This window comes from Engystomops pustulosus, chromosome 6 (genome assembly GCF_040894005.1).
Source record: "Engystomops pustulosus chromosome 6, aEngPut4.maternal, whole genome shotgun sequence".
NCBI lineage: Eukaryota > Metazoa > Chordata > Amphibia > Anura > Leptodactylidae > Engystomops > Engystomops pustulosus.
In genome coordinates this window covers 143594834-143611795 of record NC_092416.1, presented here as the reverse complement: position 1 = coordinate 143611795, position 16962 = coordinate 143594834, and the positions used below count along the sequence as shown (strand labels likewise).

At 40.9% G+C, this 16962-nt stretch overlaps 2 protein-coding genes across 11 annotated transcripts in view; one reads left to right on the top strand and one right to left on the bottom strand.

Moving 5' to 3' along the window:
• The window catches only part of LOC140064538 (uncharacterized), an 83038-nt gene that overhangs the window by 40811 nt on the left and 25265 nt on the right, over positions 1-16962 (top strand). For 8 of the 10 annotated variants that reach the window (XR_011847770.1, XR_011847771.1, XR_011847769.1 and 5 more), the window contains exon 2: positions 8706-8790. The exons of 1 other annotated variant lie outside the window; for it this stretch is intronic. The gene's annotated coding sequence lies outside the window, so the exon portion shown is untranslated. Of the gene's footprint in view, positions 1-8705; positions 8791-16828; positions 16959-16962 lie in introns of all 10 variants that reach the window. One more of the 10 variants, XM_072111544.1, reaches the window with a different exon arrangement.
• Positions 1-16962, bottom strand: part of PLXDC1 (plexin domain containing 1) — a 45155-nt gene that overhangs the window by 21398 nt on the left and 6795 nt on the right. The window contains exons 3-8 of the mRNA XM_072111536.1: positions 9890-10033; positions 8700-8769; positions 8490-8612; positions 6109-6227; positions 3095-3194; positions 2575-2670 (exon numbers count right to left, since the gene is read on the bottom strand). Of these exons, the coding sequence (XP_071967637.1) occupies positions 2575-2670; positions 3095-3194; positions 6109-6227; positions 8490-8612; positions 8700-8769; positions 9890-10033 (652 nt within the window). The remainder of the gene's footprint in view (positions 1-2574; positions 2671-3094; positions 3195-6108; positions 6228-8489; positions 8613-8699; positions 8770-9889; positions 10034-16962) is intronic.

The following is a 16962-nucleotide window of genomic DNA, read 5'->3' as shown; positions in this document are numbered from 1 at the left end:
ATATATGTGGCCGGGAGGGGGGTGACTAAAACAATAAAGCTGTACTTACCTCCGGTATCCAGCGCTGCTGTCGCTCTGGTCCGGGCGCCATGTAAACAAACATGACCGCCGGAGCAGCGCTGGACTCAGTTCCGACAACCCGACAACCTTCCGGCCCCCATACACAATGCTGTGTATAGGGACGGATAGGCGTACCCGGCCACGGATACCGGAGGGCACCGGAGGTAAGTACAGCTTTATTGTTTTAGTCACTCCCCTCCCGGCCACATATATATATATATTTTTTTTTAAACTCGGACAACCCCTTTAACTCTGCAATTGGCCCATCTGTGGGAAAGGGGCTAGGGGATTCCTGTTCTTGAGATAATCTTGGTTGGTGTTTTTTGCAGACAGGTTGAAAAAAGAAGGAATCTCTTGTTATTGCAATATAATTTGAGTTCAACTTTAAAAAAAAAGTGAAAATAAACTAGGTATCATTTTTATTTTTGCATCCCCAATATAAATTTAAAGGGAACATGTCACCACATTTTCACAAATACAGCTAGTGACAGGTCCCATAGAGCCCTATTAGATAACTAACACCCTTCTTTTAGCTAAGAATTGTTTTCCTTGCGTCCCCATAAATCAACTTTATCTAATATTTACTGGCATCAGAGAGGGCGTGTCCTGCTTGGCTTTTACCTAGTTATTATTACGTCTCCCTATGTATGTGTCTGATCACATTCCAGTATCATGGCCTCCATGGACTTTTACTCCTCACCATTCTCCATGGAGGCTACTTTGTTGTCATGTGATCATGACAACAAATACAACAGATACATACATGGGGTAAACTGTAAATGTTACAGGACCTTAGATGACATCACCCTGGTCACATGACATTAAGTAGCCAGTGATTTAACAGAGCTCACTCTCAATGTTCCAGACAGCAGCATGTCCTAGCAGTGAGACCTGTCAATCAGGAACAAAGAGGCAGGGCAGTGCAGTAACCACTGAATATGCAGGGCTTCATTGGACTCACTTAGTGTGATGGACCCACATCAGGTGAGTTAAAGGTAACCTGTCACCACATTTTTCACAAATACAGGTAGGGACAGTTTCCCATAGAGGCCTAGTAACTAAATTACACCTTTCTTTTAGCTAAAAATAATTCCCAAGATTCCCATATATTCAACTTTATAGTTTTACCTGGTAAGCATGGCTACAGTGAGTCAGGTGGGCGTGGCCTCCTCAGGCTGAATCCAGCAGCTTCTCTCCATCCTAACTCTGTATGCAGCTGTAATGTCATTTGACCAGGGTGACATCATCGCAGGTCTTTTAGGTTTTTAGCATTAGAAAACAGTACACTAAGCATATATCTCATGAAATCACAGCGTATTGTATCTCATGAAATCACAGCAGCTTGCGTGGAGAAGAGTAGAAGTCCATGCAGGCTGCTGTGATTGTTTTATGTGGTGAGATATGTACATGGGGTACAGTTTGCTAATTTTAAGTTGATGTCACCCTGGTCACATGACAGGCCACGCCCTCGACTCTCTCCAAAGATCCCTAGAAACCAGGCTAGATTATAACTCTGATTTTATGGGGATCTGAGGGAAACTTTTTAGCTAATAGCAGGGTGTCAGATAGTTACTAGAGCTCTATAGGAACCTGCCACTACCTGTATATGTGAAAAATGTGGTGACGGTTCCCTTCAAATATAGTTTTACAAACAGATTTTTTTATTATTGCAGTCAAGGAAAGGAAGCATTTAGAGATAAGGGCAATGCTTTTTAATCTTGCATCTCTATTTTTTTTAATATAATGTTTTTAGCACTATAGCTGAGGCAGGAGGAAATGTAACTGTTCATTAGCAGTTAAAGCATAACAAAACTTTCACCAAATTGCATGAATAAATAGAGCTGATGAATATTGTAATAAACTTTGTTATATACTTTATGCAAAGAATATGTTCCCATTTATTTCTTCTCCCCGCCTTTCCTTCCCTTTTTAAGCATTTTCTGTAAATTAGATTTCTCTCCTGTGTCCACTGACAGCTGAGAGATAAAAGAGCCTAATAATGTGTCTGATGACTTAACTTATGGATACCCTCTGCTCTACTCTCATCACATAGCTGAATCATCAAGTGAAGTATGCTCTATGTAAGAAAAGAGTTAATCACTGGCCTTGTTATTTGTCTGAGGTGGAGGGACCTCACAAGGCTTTCAATTCACTGCTCACAGCAGGAGTAATAAGCAGAAAAAGGCACAGAGAAGCAGCTTTACATAATAAAGTATGTTACAAAGTTTACTATTATCACCTGCTCTATTTATTTCAGATATAAAGTAGCTTTAAAGTTTTAGTTACATATTAGGGACCACTGACAATGCTTATGGGGGAACCATAAAAACACTCTTTCTACCTCTGACAATAGAGGCCTTGAACCACTTAACTGAAATGGCAGCTTTCGTGGCCCGTTAAAGCTAAGCATGCACTGCATATGAAGAGACTCTTACAAAAAGTTTAACAAAGAATGAAAGTGAACAGTAAAATTCTAGAATTGGATTAACATTATATGTACTGTCATGTTATTACTTGGTAAAGGGGTGAATTCCACAACTGTTTGACTCTTTATCTTATCAAGGTCCACTTGTACCCGATGATACTCGTAGATATAGCGCCTCTGGGATTCTGTAAGATAGCAGGAAAATAAAAATAAATGCATGTCTTCATTTTAACCTCTAATTCCATAAGAGAGTATTCTTTTTAAACACAGAATTGGTTTGGAGGTTCATCAGCGTTATTATTAAATTTAGTCTCTAAATTTCTAAAATCATTGATTTTACGATTAATAAAGTAAACATTGATGGTGAATATCTCAATTACATGTGAATGAGAATGCAGCTTATTCTCATTGCTAGATATACGCAATGTGGTTGTGCAGGATTACATTGAGGTAAGTACCCATGGAAATGTATTTTATGCAAATGCAGAAGGTAAGACTATTTAGGGCACTTGTGGTGCTTTAATCTTGTGTTTGCCAACAAGGTGATTTTGGATGCTTATCACAATGGAGGTTTTTGACTGATTTTAGTATTAATATTTATTGACTTGCCTGAATCATTTAGAAAAGGGTCAACAACTACAAAGGCGTCGGAAAGGCCAGATTTCACGGGGTGCTGCTCAGGACTGATGCTTTGTACTTGCAGTGGAATCTGCAGAGGAGTTAGGATCATAGATCAGTGTTTTCACGTAGAATTCTAAGTATTGAAAGATGTCTGAAAATTATTAGCCATTTAGCCGTGAGGTTAAAGAGACAAGAAAAATAACTAAGCCATCTGCATACACAGTCATTTTCTTTCATCAACTTTCTTTCATCAACTTTCAGATGAGTTACTATGGGATCATCCCCTCTACAAATCTATAATCTGTATAAAAGAGGACAGTGACAGAGAGTCTATGTAATTCTAGAAGATCGATAGGTTTTTGTACATTACTCATCGTTTATTTGTAGGACATTAGGATGTTGAACACTTCTTTGAGTCTCCCCTTAAAATTACAATTGATTGCTGGTAGTCCCAGTAAGACACCATGCTATTAGTGTATTCTTGTATTCCAGAGTCATTTGGTAAAATGAAGACATTTATATATTGGGAGCACACAGTCAGGATTTGATCTGCATCTGTAAGCCTAAGTTCACACTACCGTATAACCTCTGTTCCTTACCGCTGTTAAAAAAGGTAAAGAACAAAGGTTTAAAGTATCAGTTAAAAATCCCATTGACATCCTTGTCTTATTTATATAATTTGTTATTGTTATTTTGGCAAGTGTCCGTTATCCATGTGTTTTCTTTGAAAAGGAGGAAAAGTCCTGCAGCCACCATCATTTTTTCCTGCCAAAAAGCGGATTGGTAATAGATACTTGCCTAAACGGAACATAAGGATAACATACAATTTACATTCATGTCAATGGGAATTTTAATTAATATGTTAAATATCCATTAAACCTCCGTGCTTTACTTTTTTTAACAGAGGTAAGGAACAGAGATTTGCATGGTAGTGTGAACTTAGCCTTACATGTTTTGGACCATTGCTGGTTTTGGCTAAAAAATACTGATGCAAAATCCTAATCATATCCTTACTGTTTGCAGATCCCCTAAGGGAGACGATGTTCACCCTTTTTGCACAATTCTTCCTAAAGAAATTTAGGTCAGCAGAAATTTACCACCTTTAGGTCAGCAGAAATTTTAACACCTTCCAGATGATGTTTCTTTCATGACCTAGTGTGGTGGCTTCATCCAGAAAATAAACTTTGAAATAATATAAAACATTTTTGTGTAGTCATGGAGGCAGAGAGTTTAGCACTGAAGTCAAGCTCTCCCCACTTCTGAATGTCCGCTTTGCTGTGTTTGACACCCCTATGTCCAGGGACATCACTAAACGGCCCTCCGGATTCAGGTATGCATACATTAAGACGTAATATTTAATGGCACTGATGGGCGATTTCTTGCATCTGTTGCTTCCCCGATTTGTGTCGCATGAAAGTTGCCACCATTGCGCCAAAATCCGATCGCGTGCGCCAAAAAAAACCTTCAAAATGCGGAAATCACCAGGAGACCCGACGAAAATGCGGTCCACTGTGTATATTTGTATCTAGACTAATATGCTTAAGGTATTCGATACTCTGGGATTTAACACATGTATGAGATGTAAATGATTTCACTGTCATTTATATGCGTTTGAGCGTTTGTTTAAATTTTGTAAAAACAAGAATAAAAATTTTTTTTTTTAATAAAAAACGGCCCTCCTGATTCTGGTGTATGATGACATTCACAGCAGAGGAGGTTGTCTGGGGTAGTGGAAGCTTGATTTCATGGCTTAAAGCAAATCAGTCACCATGAATGTAATTTTTAGCTGGTGAAAGGATCCAATAGAGACACAGGCTGTGGCTACCAAACTCCCACCCCCCCTCCCCAGTACTCCCCACACTCTGCTGCCAGGTAATGTGAATTAAACTTATATAAACTACTGAAATTATTCAGAAAGCTGACAAAGGCATTTTTAAAATAAGCACAACATAGGTTATTGGAACCTGTCGCCAGCTGAAAATCCCATTCCTGCTGACAGGTTTGTTTTAACTTTTTCTCTTTACACAACCAATTTGTATATCACTTCAAGGTTGATTTTTTTTTTTTTTTTGGATGATGCCACTGCACTAAAGAAACCCGTTCAGGAAGGTATAAAGCTGTATGACAACATACTGGTAGTGGTTTATTAGATCAATTTCTACTGACAGGTTCCCTTTAAGCTTACAAACATACGTGGCCCTAACTCAACAGGATCTTACAACTTTTGCAGTCCAAACAAATACATTTATGTGATTTATCTGTGACTTATATGTGGTATTTTTGTGTAAATATAGAAACATGGAAAGCAAAGAAATCTCATGAAAACTATGATCGATCTTGTCTATTACACAGTGCACACACAAAAAAGCAGTACTATATGAGCTTGGTCATTAATGGTAATAGAACATTTCTTATAAATCAAAACACATTTGTATTATTTGCAGAATGTCAGGGCTTTCTGCTTATGGGCTCGTGACTAAAGATCAGTTTAGGATCCATTTGTAAGATAGTAACCAGGAGGAAATGTGAATGCCACGTCTTGTAATGGTTCACCATTGATAATTATGTTGTTTTATGTTAAGTAATAAAAATCAATGTTATTTTTCAAATGGCACAGCTACTTGTTGCTTTCTACATTAAAATTCTTGCCTCTGTACTAAACACTTCTGTATGTCAGAGTGATAAATCTCACTTGGGAACCGAATGACACACCATGGAGCCTACTGATTTTTCGTGTACAACATCTCCTGGTACGAGGGGGCCGGGGCAAATTATGGCGCCAGTGAGTGAGGGCCAAATGAGTAATGTACAGCGCGCTCACCACCCCTCATATTTCAAGGAAGGGGTAAAGGAATTTATAACTTTATGACACCTCTCTACAACAGGACAGCTCTTATTTGCTGATTAATGCATAGTCATGTTTGTATTGCAGCCAGCTCAAAACAAAATGCAATTTCCATTAGGAATATACAATTTTTCAGTAACAGAATTACCACATGTACCTCTTTGTACCCAAACACAATGTGCCCATCCTTAAATAGGGCAGCAAGAAAGGTGAAGTTTCCAGCGTTTTCTCTTTCATGAAGGCGGACTTTGTCCCATTGAACCACAACACATGTACCTGTCAAAGAGACAGTCCTAAGATTTGTTTGTGTTACATGGTGTAAACATTTTTCTTTGCACATCTTCATATTCAACACAATTAATCCACTTTAGGACCATGTATTGGCATTTGTAAAGGCACATGGACCCTGGTGAGGAACTTTGGCATCCATCTCCTTTCCCATAACTTTCAGCTTTCAACTTGTATTGATTTCAATGTGTCCATTGTTCCCTTCTAGCTATATAGGTGCCAGGCAAAACAGCACATTATTGAATAAATATGATAAAGCCACATATTAATTTATAAAGCAGTTAAGAATATAGTAGAAAAATACAGGTTTTTTTTGCTGCAAATGTTATTGGGGGTCATTTATCATTCCCCATCTCCGCTCTCCTGATATATCTGCTGGCTGGGTTGTGCAGCATACAGATCTTCACCATGCCCTGCGACTGCTCAGCTTGAATGGTCGCTAGCTGTAGTGAGCTAGAATGCCACTTCACCGCCAGCAGCGGCCCCCATCACACCAGCTTGGTTCGGAACTGGTGAAAAGGGAAATAATAATTGCAATGCCTGGCAGTTTGCAAGCCATTGTGATTATTTCAGGGACTGTACTCTAGAAAACTGGATAACTGTCCCCATTGTCTGCATCCCAGGTGGTTTAGAGCATTGAATGGGTTAATGTGTATATACTTGTTGCAGAAAGAACATTTCATGTGGGATAAAAGGAGATTTTCACATGCTCAGTTGCCAAAATCGCACTAAACTATTCACTATAGTGGGGCTCAATGGGAATTTGTCAGCAGTTTTACCATTTAAAGCTGTTAGGTAGCAGTCCTGGAGTTCTCTGTAATTGGCTTGGTAATGGCCTTACGACCGGTGTGACCGTGGCTTGGTCCTAAACTAGGCCTCATCCACCCCTAACAGCCCCAGCAGGGTAGAAGCTAGAAAATTAGAGGAAAGTTGTAGTATGGTAGATGGTCCCCCTGGGGCACTCCTGGTGTACATGGGTGGTTAGTCCCTGTCAGGTAGCAGAAGGGAGCCCCTGGGTGTTAACAGCAGTAATTGTGACACAGCCTATTTTTTGAAATCTGACATAAGTCACTATAAGGGTTCTTGCAATCTAACATGTGCCCAGCCGCACGAGCACAAGTCGGGCGCGCTGGAGAGGAGTAGAAGCGAGCGCTGCTCGGCCCTCTTCTCTCCATAGAGGATAGAGCCGCACGGCCGTTCTTACGTCCAAAGATAGAGCAGACACGGTACAGTGAGCACATATTGTGCTCACCTTACTAAGCCTGGGCACCATAAACAACTATGGGGGACGTATATGCGGCCGTATATACGTTCCCCATATGTTAGTGTGCATGGACCCTAAGGGGTTATAACTTCAGAACGCTATAACACATCCAAGTGATTTTGAAATTGTTTTCTCATGACACTATACTTCATGTTAGTTGAAAATTTTTGGTGTTATGTGCTGTGTTTATTTATAAAAAAGGACAGATATTTGGGGAAAATTTGCAAAACTTCTCGATTTTCAAAATTTTAAATGTTCTACTTTTCCAACAACTAACATTTATCGAAAGTCTGCTTTATTCTGCCATGTTTTTTATGCATCCTCTCATTTTTGTAGGATGTTATGGGGCTTTGAACTTTAGGTGCGATTTTTCACATTTTCATGAAAACCGCAAAATCATACATTCAAGGGACCTGCTCAGATTTCAAGTCACTTTGAGAGGGCTAAATAATAGTAAAAGCCCATAAATTACCCCGTTATAGAAACTACTCCCCTCAATGTTTGTAAAACTATATGGCTGGCCTTTTGTAGAGGTATCACTATATACAGTTACAGGGGCAAATTTACTTACCCGGTCCATTCGCGATCCAGCGGCGCGTTCTCTGCTCTAGATTCGGGTCCGGCCGGGATTTATGATGGCAGTTCCTCCGCCGTCCACCAGGTGGCGCTGCTGCGCTGAAAGTCATCTCATCGCGCCGGAATGTACCACCTCGGACCAGGTGAAGGTAAGCGCTCCCCAAGCGACACTTTTTCGGTTTTTTAATGCGGCGGTTTTTCCGAATACGTCGGGTTTTCGTTCGGCCACGCCCCCCGATTTCCGTCGCGTGCATGCCGGCGCCGATGCACCACAATCTGATCGCGTGCGCCACAATCCCGGGGCAATTCAGGTACAATCGGCGCAAATCGGAAATATTCGGGTAACACGTCGGGAAAACGCGAATCGGGCTCTTAATAATGACCCCCACAGTGTCTTATAATGCACTTACCATTGTCCTTGTACCTGATTGTAGATTCATTGGAGTATTTTGGGTTGAAGTTTGCCATTAGTGGTGCTACATACTGCGTTGCAGTAAGCATACTATGCAGGACATCACCCATAAAGATAAAACCTGAGGATAAATAAAATATTACAAATAGCCTTAAATATAACTGGTATAAGCATGAATAAGAAAACCACAGTAATGTATTTCTCTTACCTCCAGTAGCTATAGTGATGTGCTTCAATGGATGCCCATAGAAAGGGAAATCAAAGGAAAGTTTAACTCTCTGTAAGCAAGTGAAAAACAGGTAGGTGATCAGATGATATAGAAGGTAAGATTTAAAAGAAGAGTAACCCAGGCAAGATTATATAGGTGTTAATGATATACTAGTATACTGCCTGAAGGTTGTCATGATCACTTGTTGAATAGTATATCAGATTTCTCCAGATATTGTAAAGATTTTCTACAGCTTCAGCTTCCCAGGCCTCATTTTACCAATAGATTTGTGGTGTAGTGTGGCCACTGCCTTGTTGTATAGCTGTGACTGTATTTGGTCATAATTAGTTTTTTCAAGCAAAATGTTGGTTCAGGAGATTCATAAATTCTCTTTTTTTCCCCATAAATTTTCCAGACATCCTGCTTACGTAAAGCTACACAGATGGTGGAGTGTTAAGTCTCATGGTTAAAGAGGCTTGAATATGAAATCCCTGGGGCTGGGACCTGGGTAATAAAAAAATACAACACATACCCCACTCCAGTTCCTGCATTGCTACAGTTTTTCTGGTATTGGGCCCATCATCATTGGATGATGTGTTATTTTTTTGCCTTCCCCATCCTAGGCCTCTGGAGGGTTTCCATACTCATTGAGGTACACGTAGGCTATATGGTTGTGCACAGTACTTGCTGAACAACACTACAGAGCCCTCGGCATCGTGGGACAATTTATCAGTCTTTTTACAACAGAATTCATAATTTGCAGCAAAAAAATTTAATGCCTTGTACCACATTTACTTTTAAGCCTAACACAACAAGATAGATTTCTTTTACTGTTCCCTATAACTACCATAATGCACAATACATGCTTTCATATTGGATCTTCTGTATTACAATGGCTGTATGTGTAAAATGGATTGTCTGTAATTGTGAATTAACCCAGAAGTGCTTTGTTGGGCATCTACTTAGCACCAAAAGACTTGGGCTGTAACCCCTCCTGGAGCCGTTGAGTCCCACCGCTCACAACTAGTCCTGCATCCGCTGTTTTACTAGTCTAATCCTCTGGTTGCTAAAATATTGCACAATTGTCTGCAATTTTTCAGTGAACAGCAATAGTTTCTGTCCAACCTGGGTGGTTTGAGCTCAGGTGAACTGTTTGTCCAGGCTAAGGCGCGGCACAGGGGAGGTCTCACCAAGGCCTGCTTGTGTGCTTTGGACAGGATGGCAAGCACTGTAGCCTTTTTGGGTTCCTCTTGTAGTAAATCCACCAGCAGGTCATGACCTTGCAACTCAGTGGGCCCCAGCACTCTTGACGAATAGTATTTGTGATTGTTCTCCTGCAGAGAGAATAAGAGTCATTTGTCTAAATAGAAAAAAATTCAGACCTTTCTGTTCACATGGACTTATGGACACGATACCATTGGTTCTGTTTTGAAAGGATCTGTGGTAGATATGATAAATATGAAAGGATCATTTCGATTTCATAGTTTTTTTTGTTTTTTTTTTGGAGCCACTACTAGTTTTTGGCTTACTAAGTTCACACAATCACTTTCCCATAGGGATACACGTACAGAAGGCCAGGAAAAATTAAGCAGGCAGTTTTTTTTTTAATTGAAACATATATGGCAGAAAAATAACAGTAGATAAGTATGAAACAACAAACCTGGCACCAGTACAGCGTCAAAAGACATTGGGGCACATTTACTAAGGGTCTGAATCCCTTTTTTCCGCGGGTTTCCCGAATTTTTCCGAATTGCGCCGATCACGCGTGGCCGTCATAAAACCCGACGGATTCGGGAAAACCGCGGAATTTAAAAAAAAAAAATTGTGTCGCAAAAATAGCACTCACATACACCGAGACAGAGAAGGTGAATTCCAGTGGACTTCAGCGCAGCAGCGACACCAAGTGGACATCAGGCGCACGACCTTAGTGAATCCCGGCAGAACCCTAATCAGCATCGGGGAACGCGCCGCTGGATCGCGACTGGACCGGGTAAGTAAATGTGCTTCATTATTGTGTACATGGTCTCGTACAGGTTTTTTTGTAGGACAAGCTGATGTTTTCAACTAGTGAGATTTGCAATGTTTTAATTACTTTGTATCCTAATTTTTTGGGTGGCCAAATGGCACTCACCATATGGGATAATTTTTTCATATTTTTATAGATTAGGCATATTCTGCCAAGGGGGATACTTAATAGGGTTAAATTTTTTTCATTTTTTTTTTTTTTTTTAAACAACATTTTATTTGCCTATGAGTTGTACATGTGGTAATAAACAGACATGTAGATTCCATTTATACAGTACATAACAAGATAAACGTTCCTGTCATTACACAGGCTTATAGTAGGTGACATCTATAATCATCTCTGGGGCAATTTTTTTTTCATTTATTTTACTTGTCACATAAATAACGTAAATAACCCCAATACAACATTAAGCATCTCCCCCTTCCCTCCCCTCCGGTGATCTTTGCTCTTCCCCTCTTTACTCCAAGGCCCACAGCCTCCCTATCATGTGCTGCACAGTGTATTATCATGTGAAACTTGCACATCATTGTTTCTATTTCATTTGATGTTTTTATTATTTTTTTTTATCTCATACAATATACTTTCTCCATATTTTATTATGTAGTAGGGATTATGCCGTGACAGGCCAGGAAGCCTCAGAGCTGCTCTTATAATAAAAACACGTGCACGGCACTGAGGGACGGTGGCACAGGAGACCGGGAGTGCCAGAGGAGGTAAGTAGAGCCCTCCAAGCCTACCTCTAGAGTTTTCATCAAAGTTGGATAACCCCTTTAAATGGGAGGATTCTAAACATATCGTGTTTATTGTATTTAATTTATGTCAATTATACAGTAGGCTTTACTTTGTATTTTTTAAACTTTTTGAGGGGGGCCTAAATTTTAGGATGTTATTATCCATGATAAAATTTATTACAGAACTAATGCCTCAGACACAAAAGGAAGATAATGGACCCAAAAGAACTAATTTGGTTCTGGGTCGCTTCAGCAATACATGTTCCCTGAAAAGGGCCCAGGAGAGGCCGACGAAGGGAAAAGGGACAATGTTTCAAGACAACCTCTAAGATGTGGTCATGGGCTGAGCACCCACAGCTAAACCATCTATGTGTCATACATGGGCCATGATTTAGCTTCCTGCTGTGACATACATGTACCATATACAGGGGCATAGGGTTACTTTTCCAGTTACTTGATTATCAAGCTAACAAGAGTTTAGATGTGACATTTTATGAAGTTCCCATATAATGTATGTTACAAACCTTAAAATTTGCAGAAGGCTTCAGTAGATGCCATTTCAGTCCTTGAGTTGTTTGTAGTATGGAGTGACACAGAGTTAGTGACACTATCAGATGTGGCCAAGGTTACATGTTCTCATTGCCAGGATGGAGGATCATTTATATGTAGAGCTGATGTCAAAGTCAATTCCTTGCAGTTTGCCCTATCTCTCACCAGGTCTTTCCTGTTATGTCACTGCCTTGAGCAGATATTTTACACATGTTTATCTTCCTTACTAAATTATTTTTCAGCCACCAGTTTGTAGGATGCAATGAATATTTTCTTTAACCCCTTAACGACTTGGACCTTTTTTGTGTTTCCATTTTTTGCTCCACTCCTTCAAAAATCCTTACAGTTTTTTTTTTGCTCAGAGCTGTGTGAGGGCTTGTTTTCTGCTTAACCAATTGTACTTTTCAGTGAAAGTATTTAATATTCCATGATGTGTACTGGAAAGCGTACAGAAAAGTCCAATTGTGGTGAAATAGCTGAACAAAAACATTTGCAACATTTTCTTGTGGATTCTGTATTTATGCCTTTCACTTTACATTCCAAAAGTAACCACTTTATTTCTTGGGTTGGTATAATCCCTGGGATACCAAATTTATATAGATATTATCAAAGGTCACATAACCACCTCACCAAGTGTCACAGACGCCATCTTTCAGGCACTGCCAGCAGACACCTCTGGAGTCCTGATCGGACCCCAGAGTTACTATAGCAGTGATCGGCGCCCCCCTCGAAAACTGCGCGGGGGTGCCGATCGTGGGGGAAAGATCCCCCAAAGGCATGTTAGATGCCGCGGTCGCGCTGACCGCGGCACTTAACAGGTTACACACCCGCGATCGGAGCCCACTCCGACCGTGGGTGTTACAGTAGGGTGCCGGCTATATGTTACAGCCGGCACCCCGTGTTTGCCAGTTCGGCTCCGATCCAGAGCCGAGCCGGCATCATCTCAGCGGTGGATATATCCGCCGCTGAACGCTATGTCACTGCACTCAGCGGCGGATATATCCGCCACAGAGCGGGAAGGGGTAAAAGCTGCATCGCAATCAGCTTTGAGGTGGTTTGAGGAGCAGTTTTGTCAATTGAACAGGTGAAACACATGAACTGAACGAGTGAATTTGATTTTGAAACCTGCTCTACAAATGTCATTCAGCCTTATTTTCCACCATCATTTGCAAATAAATTCTCTAAAGATCAGACAATGTGATTTTCTGAATTTGTTTTAACGTTTTGTCTCTGATAGATGAGATCCACCTATGATGTCAATTTACAGGTCTCTCATCTTTTTAAGTGGGAGAACTTGCACAATTTGTGGCTGACAAAATACTTTTATTCCCCACTGTATGCAGGAAAGAATGAGCAGTGCTGTGATGTGCCCACAGGAAAGAAGTAATAATATTGTGCTGTGCCTATGTATAAAGGATAGGAGTAGTAGTACTGTACCCATACAAACAGAATAAAAGTAGTAGTATGGTGCTATACAATATAAGAGGAGTAGTATACATATGGATATCTATAGCAGTACTGTCACGGGTGGTCCCGCGACCCATATCGCGGGTCGCAGGCTCACCCGTGCCCCTTGTCCCCGCAGGCGCACCGCCAGGGCTTCTCACCTGTCTCGCTCCCGAGTCCCGGCCCCACTCCGTGTGCACATGCCCCTGTGTCCTAGGGCGCACGCACGGCACCATTAATTGGCGCTGGCCATTTTCCCATAAGGCTATTTAAACCTGCCTCTGCCATCAAACCCTGACGGATCTTTGTGCCTAGAACCCTAGTGAAAGCTGTGTTGATGCCTTGTGCTGTTTCTGAGAATTTCCGTTGTGACTCCAGTTCCGTTTCTGACTTCGCTTCTTTGCCGCCTGCCCTGACCTGTTACGTCTCCGACTTTGAACCTGTGCTGCTCGTCCTGCCTGTCCCCGACTACGAGATTGCCTGTCGTTTCTGTACCTTGACCTTGGCTGCCACTGCGGACAAGTCACGCCTGTGGTGGTACCTTACCGCAGCAAGTCCAACCTGCTTTGTGGCGGGCTCTGGTGAAAACCAGGTGCCACTTAGACTGCGGTCCCAGGTAGTGGCTTGTGTCATCGTCCGCAGTGGTTCACAGGATCCACAACCTCTGAGCCTGACAGTTACTATATAGGCCACGCATACAGGCATAATATTGTGCAGTGCTTAGATATGCTGGAAAGAAGCAGTAATACTGTGCTATTTCTTGACGGTAATGCTTTTCTTGCATAAATATTGGTTTATTAGCAATGTATATTGCTAGGAGTTATTTATATGTATTACTGAAAATGTCATACTCCTCCTCGGCTAAAAATATTCCCAAAAATTGGTGAACGGAGTTTTATTACTTTTAATACTACAGTGCACTGATCTGTGCATGGTCTCATTTTTGGTGGGCTGAGATGTTGGTTTCATTGCTACCATTTTGGTGACTGTACAAACTTTTGATCACTTTTTGCTGAGTTTCCTTTACGGAGTTCACTGCTGGGAATAACTGTTTATACATTTAGGTAGATTAAAGGGTTTTGGGACACTGGGATACCTAACAAGATTTAAGATGTTTATTTTTATATCAGGTCCAGGGAAAGAGGGGTTGACTCTAGACTAAGGCTGCATTCACACTACAGTATGGGGGATGTATATACGGCCGACGTATATGCGGCCGATATACGTCCCCCATACACTTGTATGGGCTCGCGGGACACGTGCGGCACCGTACCGATCTGTAGCCCAGGAAAAGATAGGACGTGATGATCAAATCTAAGAATCCAGGATTCCAAGATTTAAATTGCTCCGGAAGCTTTGCCAGAGGTATTTGAATGGTTAACACCTCCGATCGGTGCCAGAACTGACCACAGGTGTTACCGGTGGGCAGATGGCGAGGGCCCTTGAGCCCTGTCCCTACCCACTTCTCAACGTTGTGCCATAATAGTCACATGTGGGGAAAGAGGTTAAAAGGAACTTGACATGAGAATTTTGGCCCAGAAACCACTGGCAACCAGGACACAATAATGTCCTTCTAAATTAAATCGCCTAGAGGTGTTGTGGGGGTGGAGAAGAGTCATGCTAGGACGTTCTCTCCTGGTTTATGTGATGTAGGTGGAAGCTTTTGTAGGTAGCTTAGGTTAATAATGGGATATTGAGAAACTGGAAGGGGACATTCTAGTATGACTTTTCTCGCCTCCTATGACTCTTTAGGTCATTTATATACAGATTTTTCTAGTTCTGTTTCTGTGTAATGCCGAATATCCCAGGATATAAAAGGACAACAGTGTCCACTGTTCTGCATTAAAGGTTAGTAATAGTTTTTGAGCTTTTTTTCTAATGACAGGTTCCTTCAATTCTCAAGTACAATAACCAATAACTACTTATATTATGTTGTTGAGTCTGGAAGTCTTCATTCACATTTTTGTTAGTTTTCTTTGCTATGAACAGATGTTACTTGTAAATAATCGTGTTTTCGCAATTTCTGTCATGTAGGTTTACAGAAGCTGTGGAGTAAATCCCTGACAGTAATGCAGAATGGGACAGTTCAATTTACATTCTTTTTCTTCACTAATTTTATTTATTTTATTATTTGCTATGAGGACTACGCAGGTCCAGTAAATACCTTGTGCATAAACCTTTAAAATGGTCTATGTATTTCTTTTGATCACTTGGATTTAATCTCCTGGTTTGCAAGAGAAGGGTCATGACTTTAGTAATTTATATTTCCCAACAAACCAAATAATATTTCTTGCAAATTGTCTACTCTAAGTCACTGGTCTAATTTCTGATGGAAGTTTAGTCCGACTCCAAGGATTACTGGTTGCTGTATTATGACGGCATAGAAAGGAAACACTATGGAGCCATAATATAATTATAATACCGGTAATTAAGAAAGGAGGGATAAGTGGCAGATTAAAATATTACTGTACTTTTATTACGGTACCATATTATTAATTTAAAATTAATAAACATACACTTATGTACTGTATGAATTGCAATTAGGGCAAGGTGAGGAAAATAAACACCTCACATTGTGCATGTAGAGACCCCGTCACTTCCCCTATGATTGTGGGGATAGATGAGGGATACAAATTGTGTTCTGGCTAGGACAGAGGAGGCTATACCAATAACACTAATTTACTGACGTGGGAGACATAATATTCCGAAATGTCATGATTTATTATCATGCAGGATACAGTGTAACTTAGTGTGTTTTACATTGATGATTCATTATACCTCTTTTATTCAGTGCTCGTATCTTCTTGTGCTGGTATTCAATTCAATTTGATTTCTGTACAAGGAAACCTGTCCACATATCTAAGGCTACGGCACACATCCGCGCCAGGGAGAGGAGGAGGGGATGAGCGCCGCTCACCCCCGCCCCTCTCCATAGAGAGACAAGGGGGCACGGCGCTGTATTCTGGGTAAAGATGTCCTATCATATTTCTCCCTATCTATCTTTCTCCCGTCTATGGAACGGTGCTGTGCACCCATTGCCTGCTATGGGGAAGTATATATACACAATATATATACGCCGGCCGTATATATGTCCCCATACGTTCGTGTGAATATAGCCTAACTGTGGCCTAACGGACCTTGGATAGTCCGTACCCAACAGATACAGCAGAGAGTGTCGTCTATCAGTAAGCTGGTGGTGCATGGAAAGTGTATGTTTTAAGATGGGGTCTCTCCATGCACAATGTGAGCTGTTAATTTTCCTCACCTTGCCCTAATTGCCATTTGTACAGTACATATATGTGTGTGTGTTTATCAATTTTAAACTTATAATGATAAAAGTTATATTTTAATCTTCCACTCTCTTCTTATTATCATAGCTGTAAAATAGGTGGTGAACATTTTGGCAGAAGTAGATCACTGGTGTATTGGAATAACAGAGGCGGTCCACTACTTAAGAACACCTGACTAACAGACGACCCCTAGTTACAAACAGACCTCTGATAATTGGTAA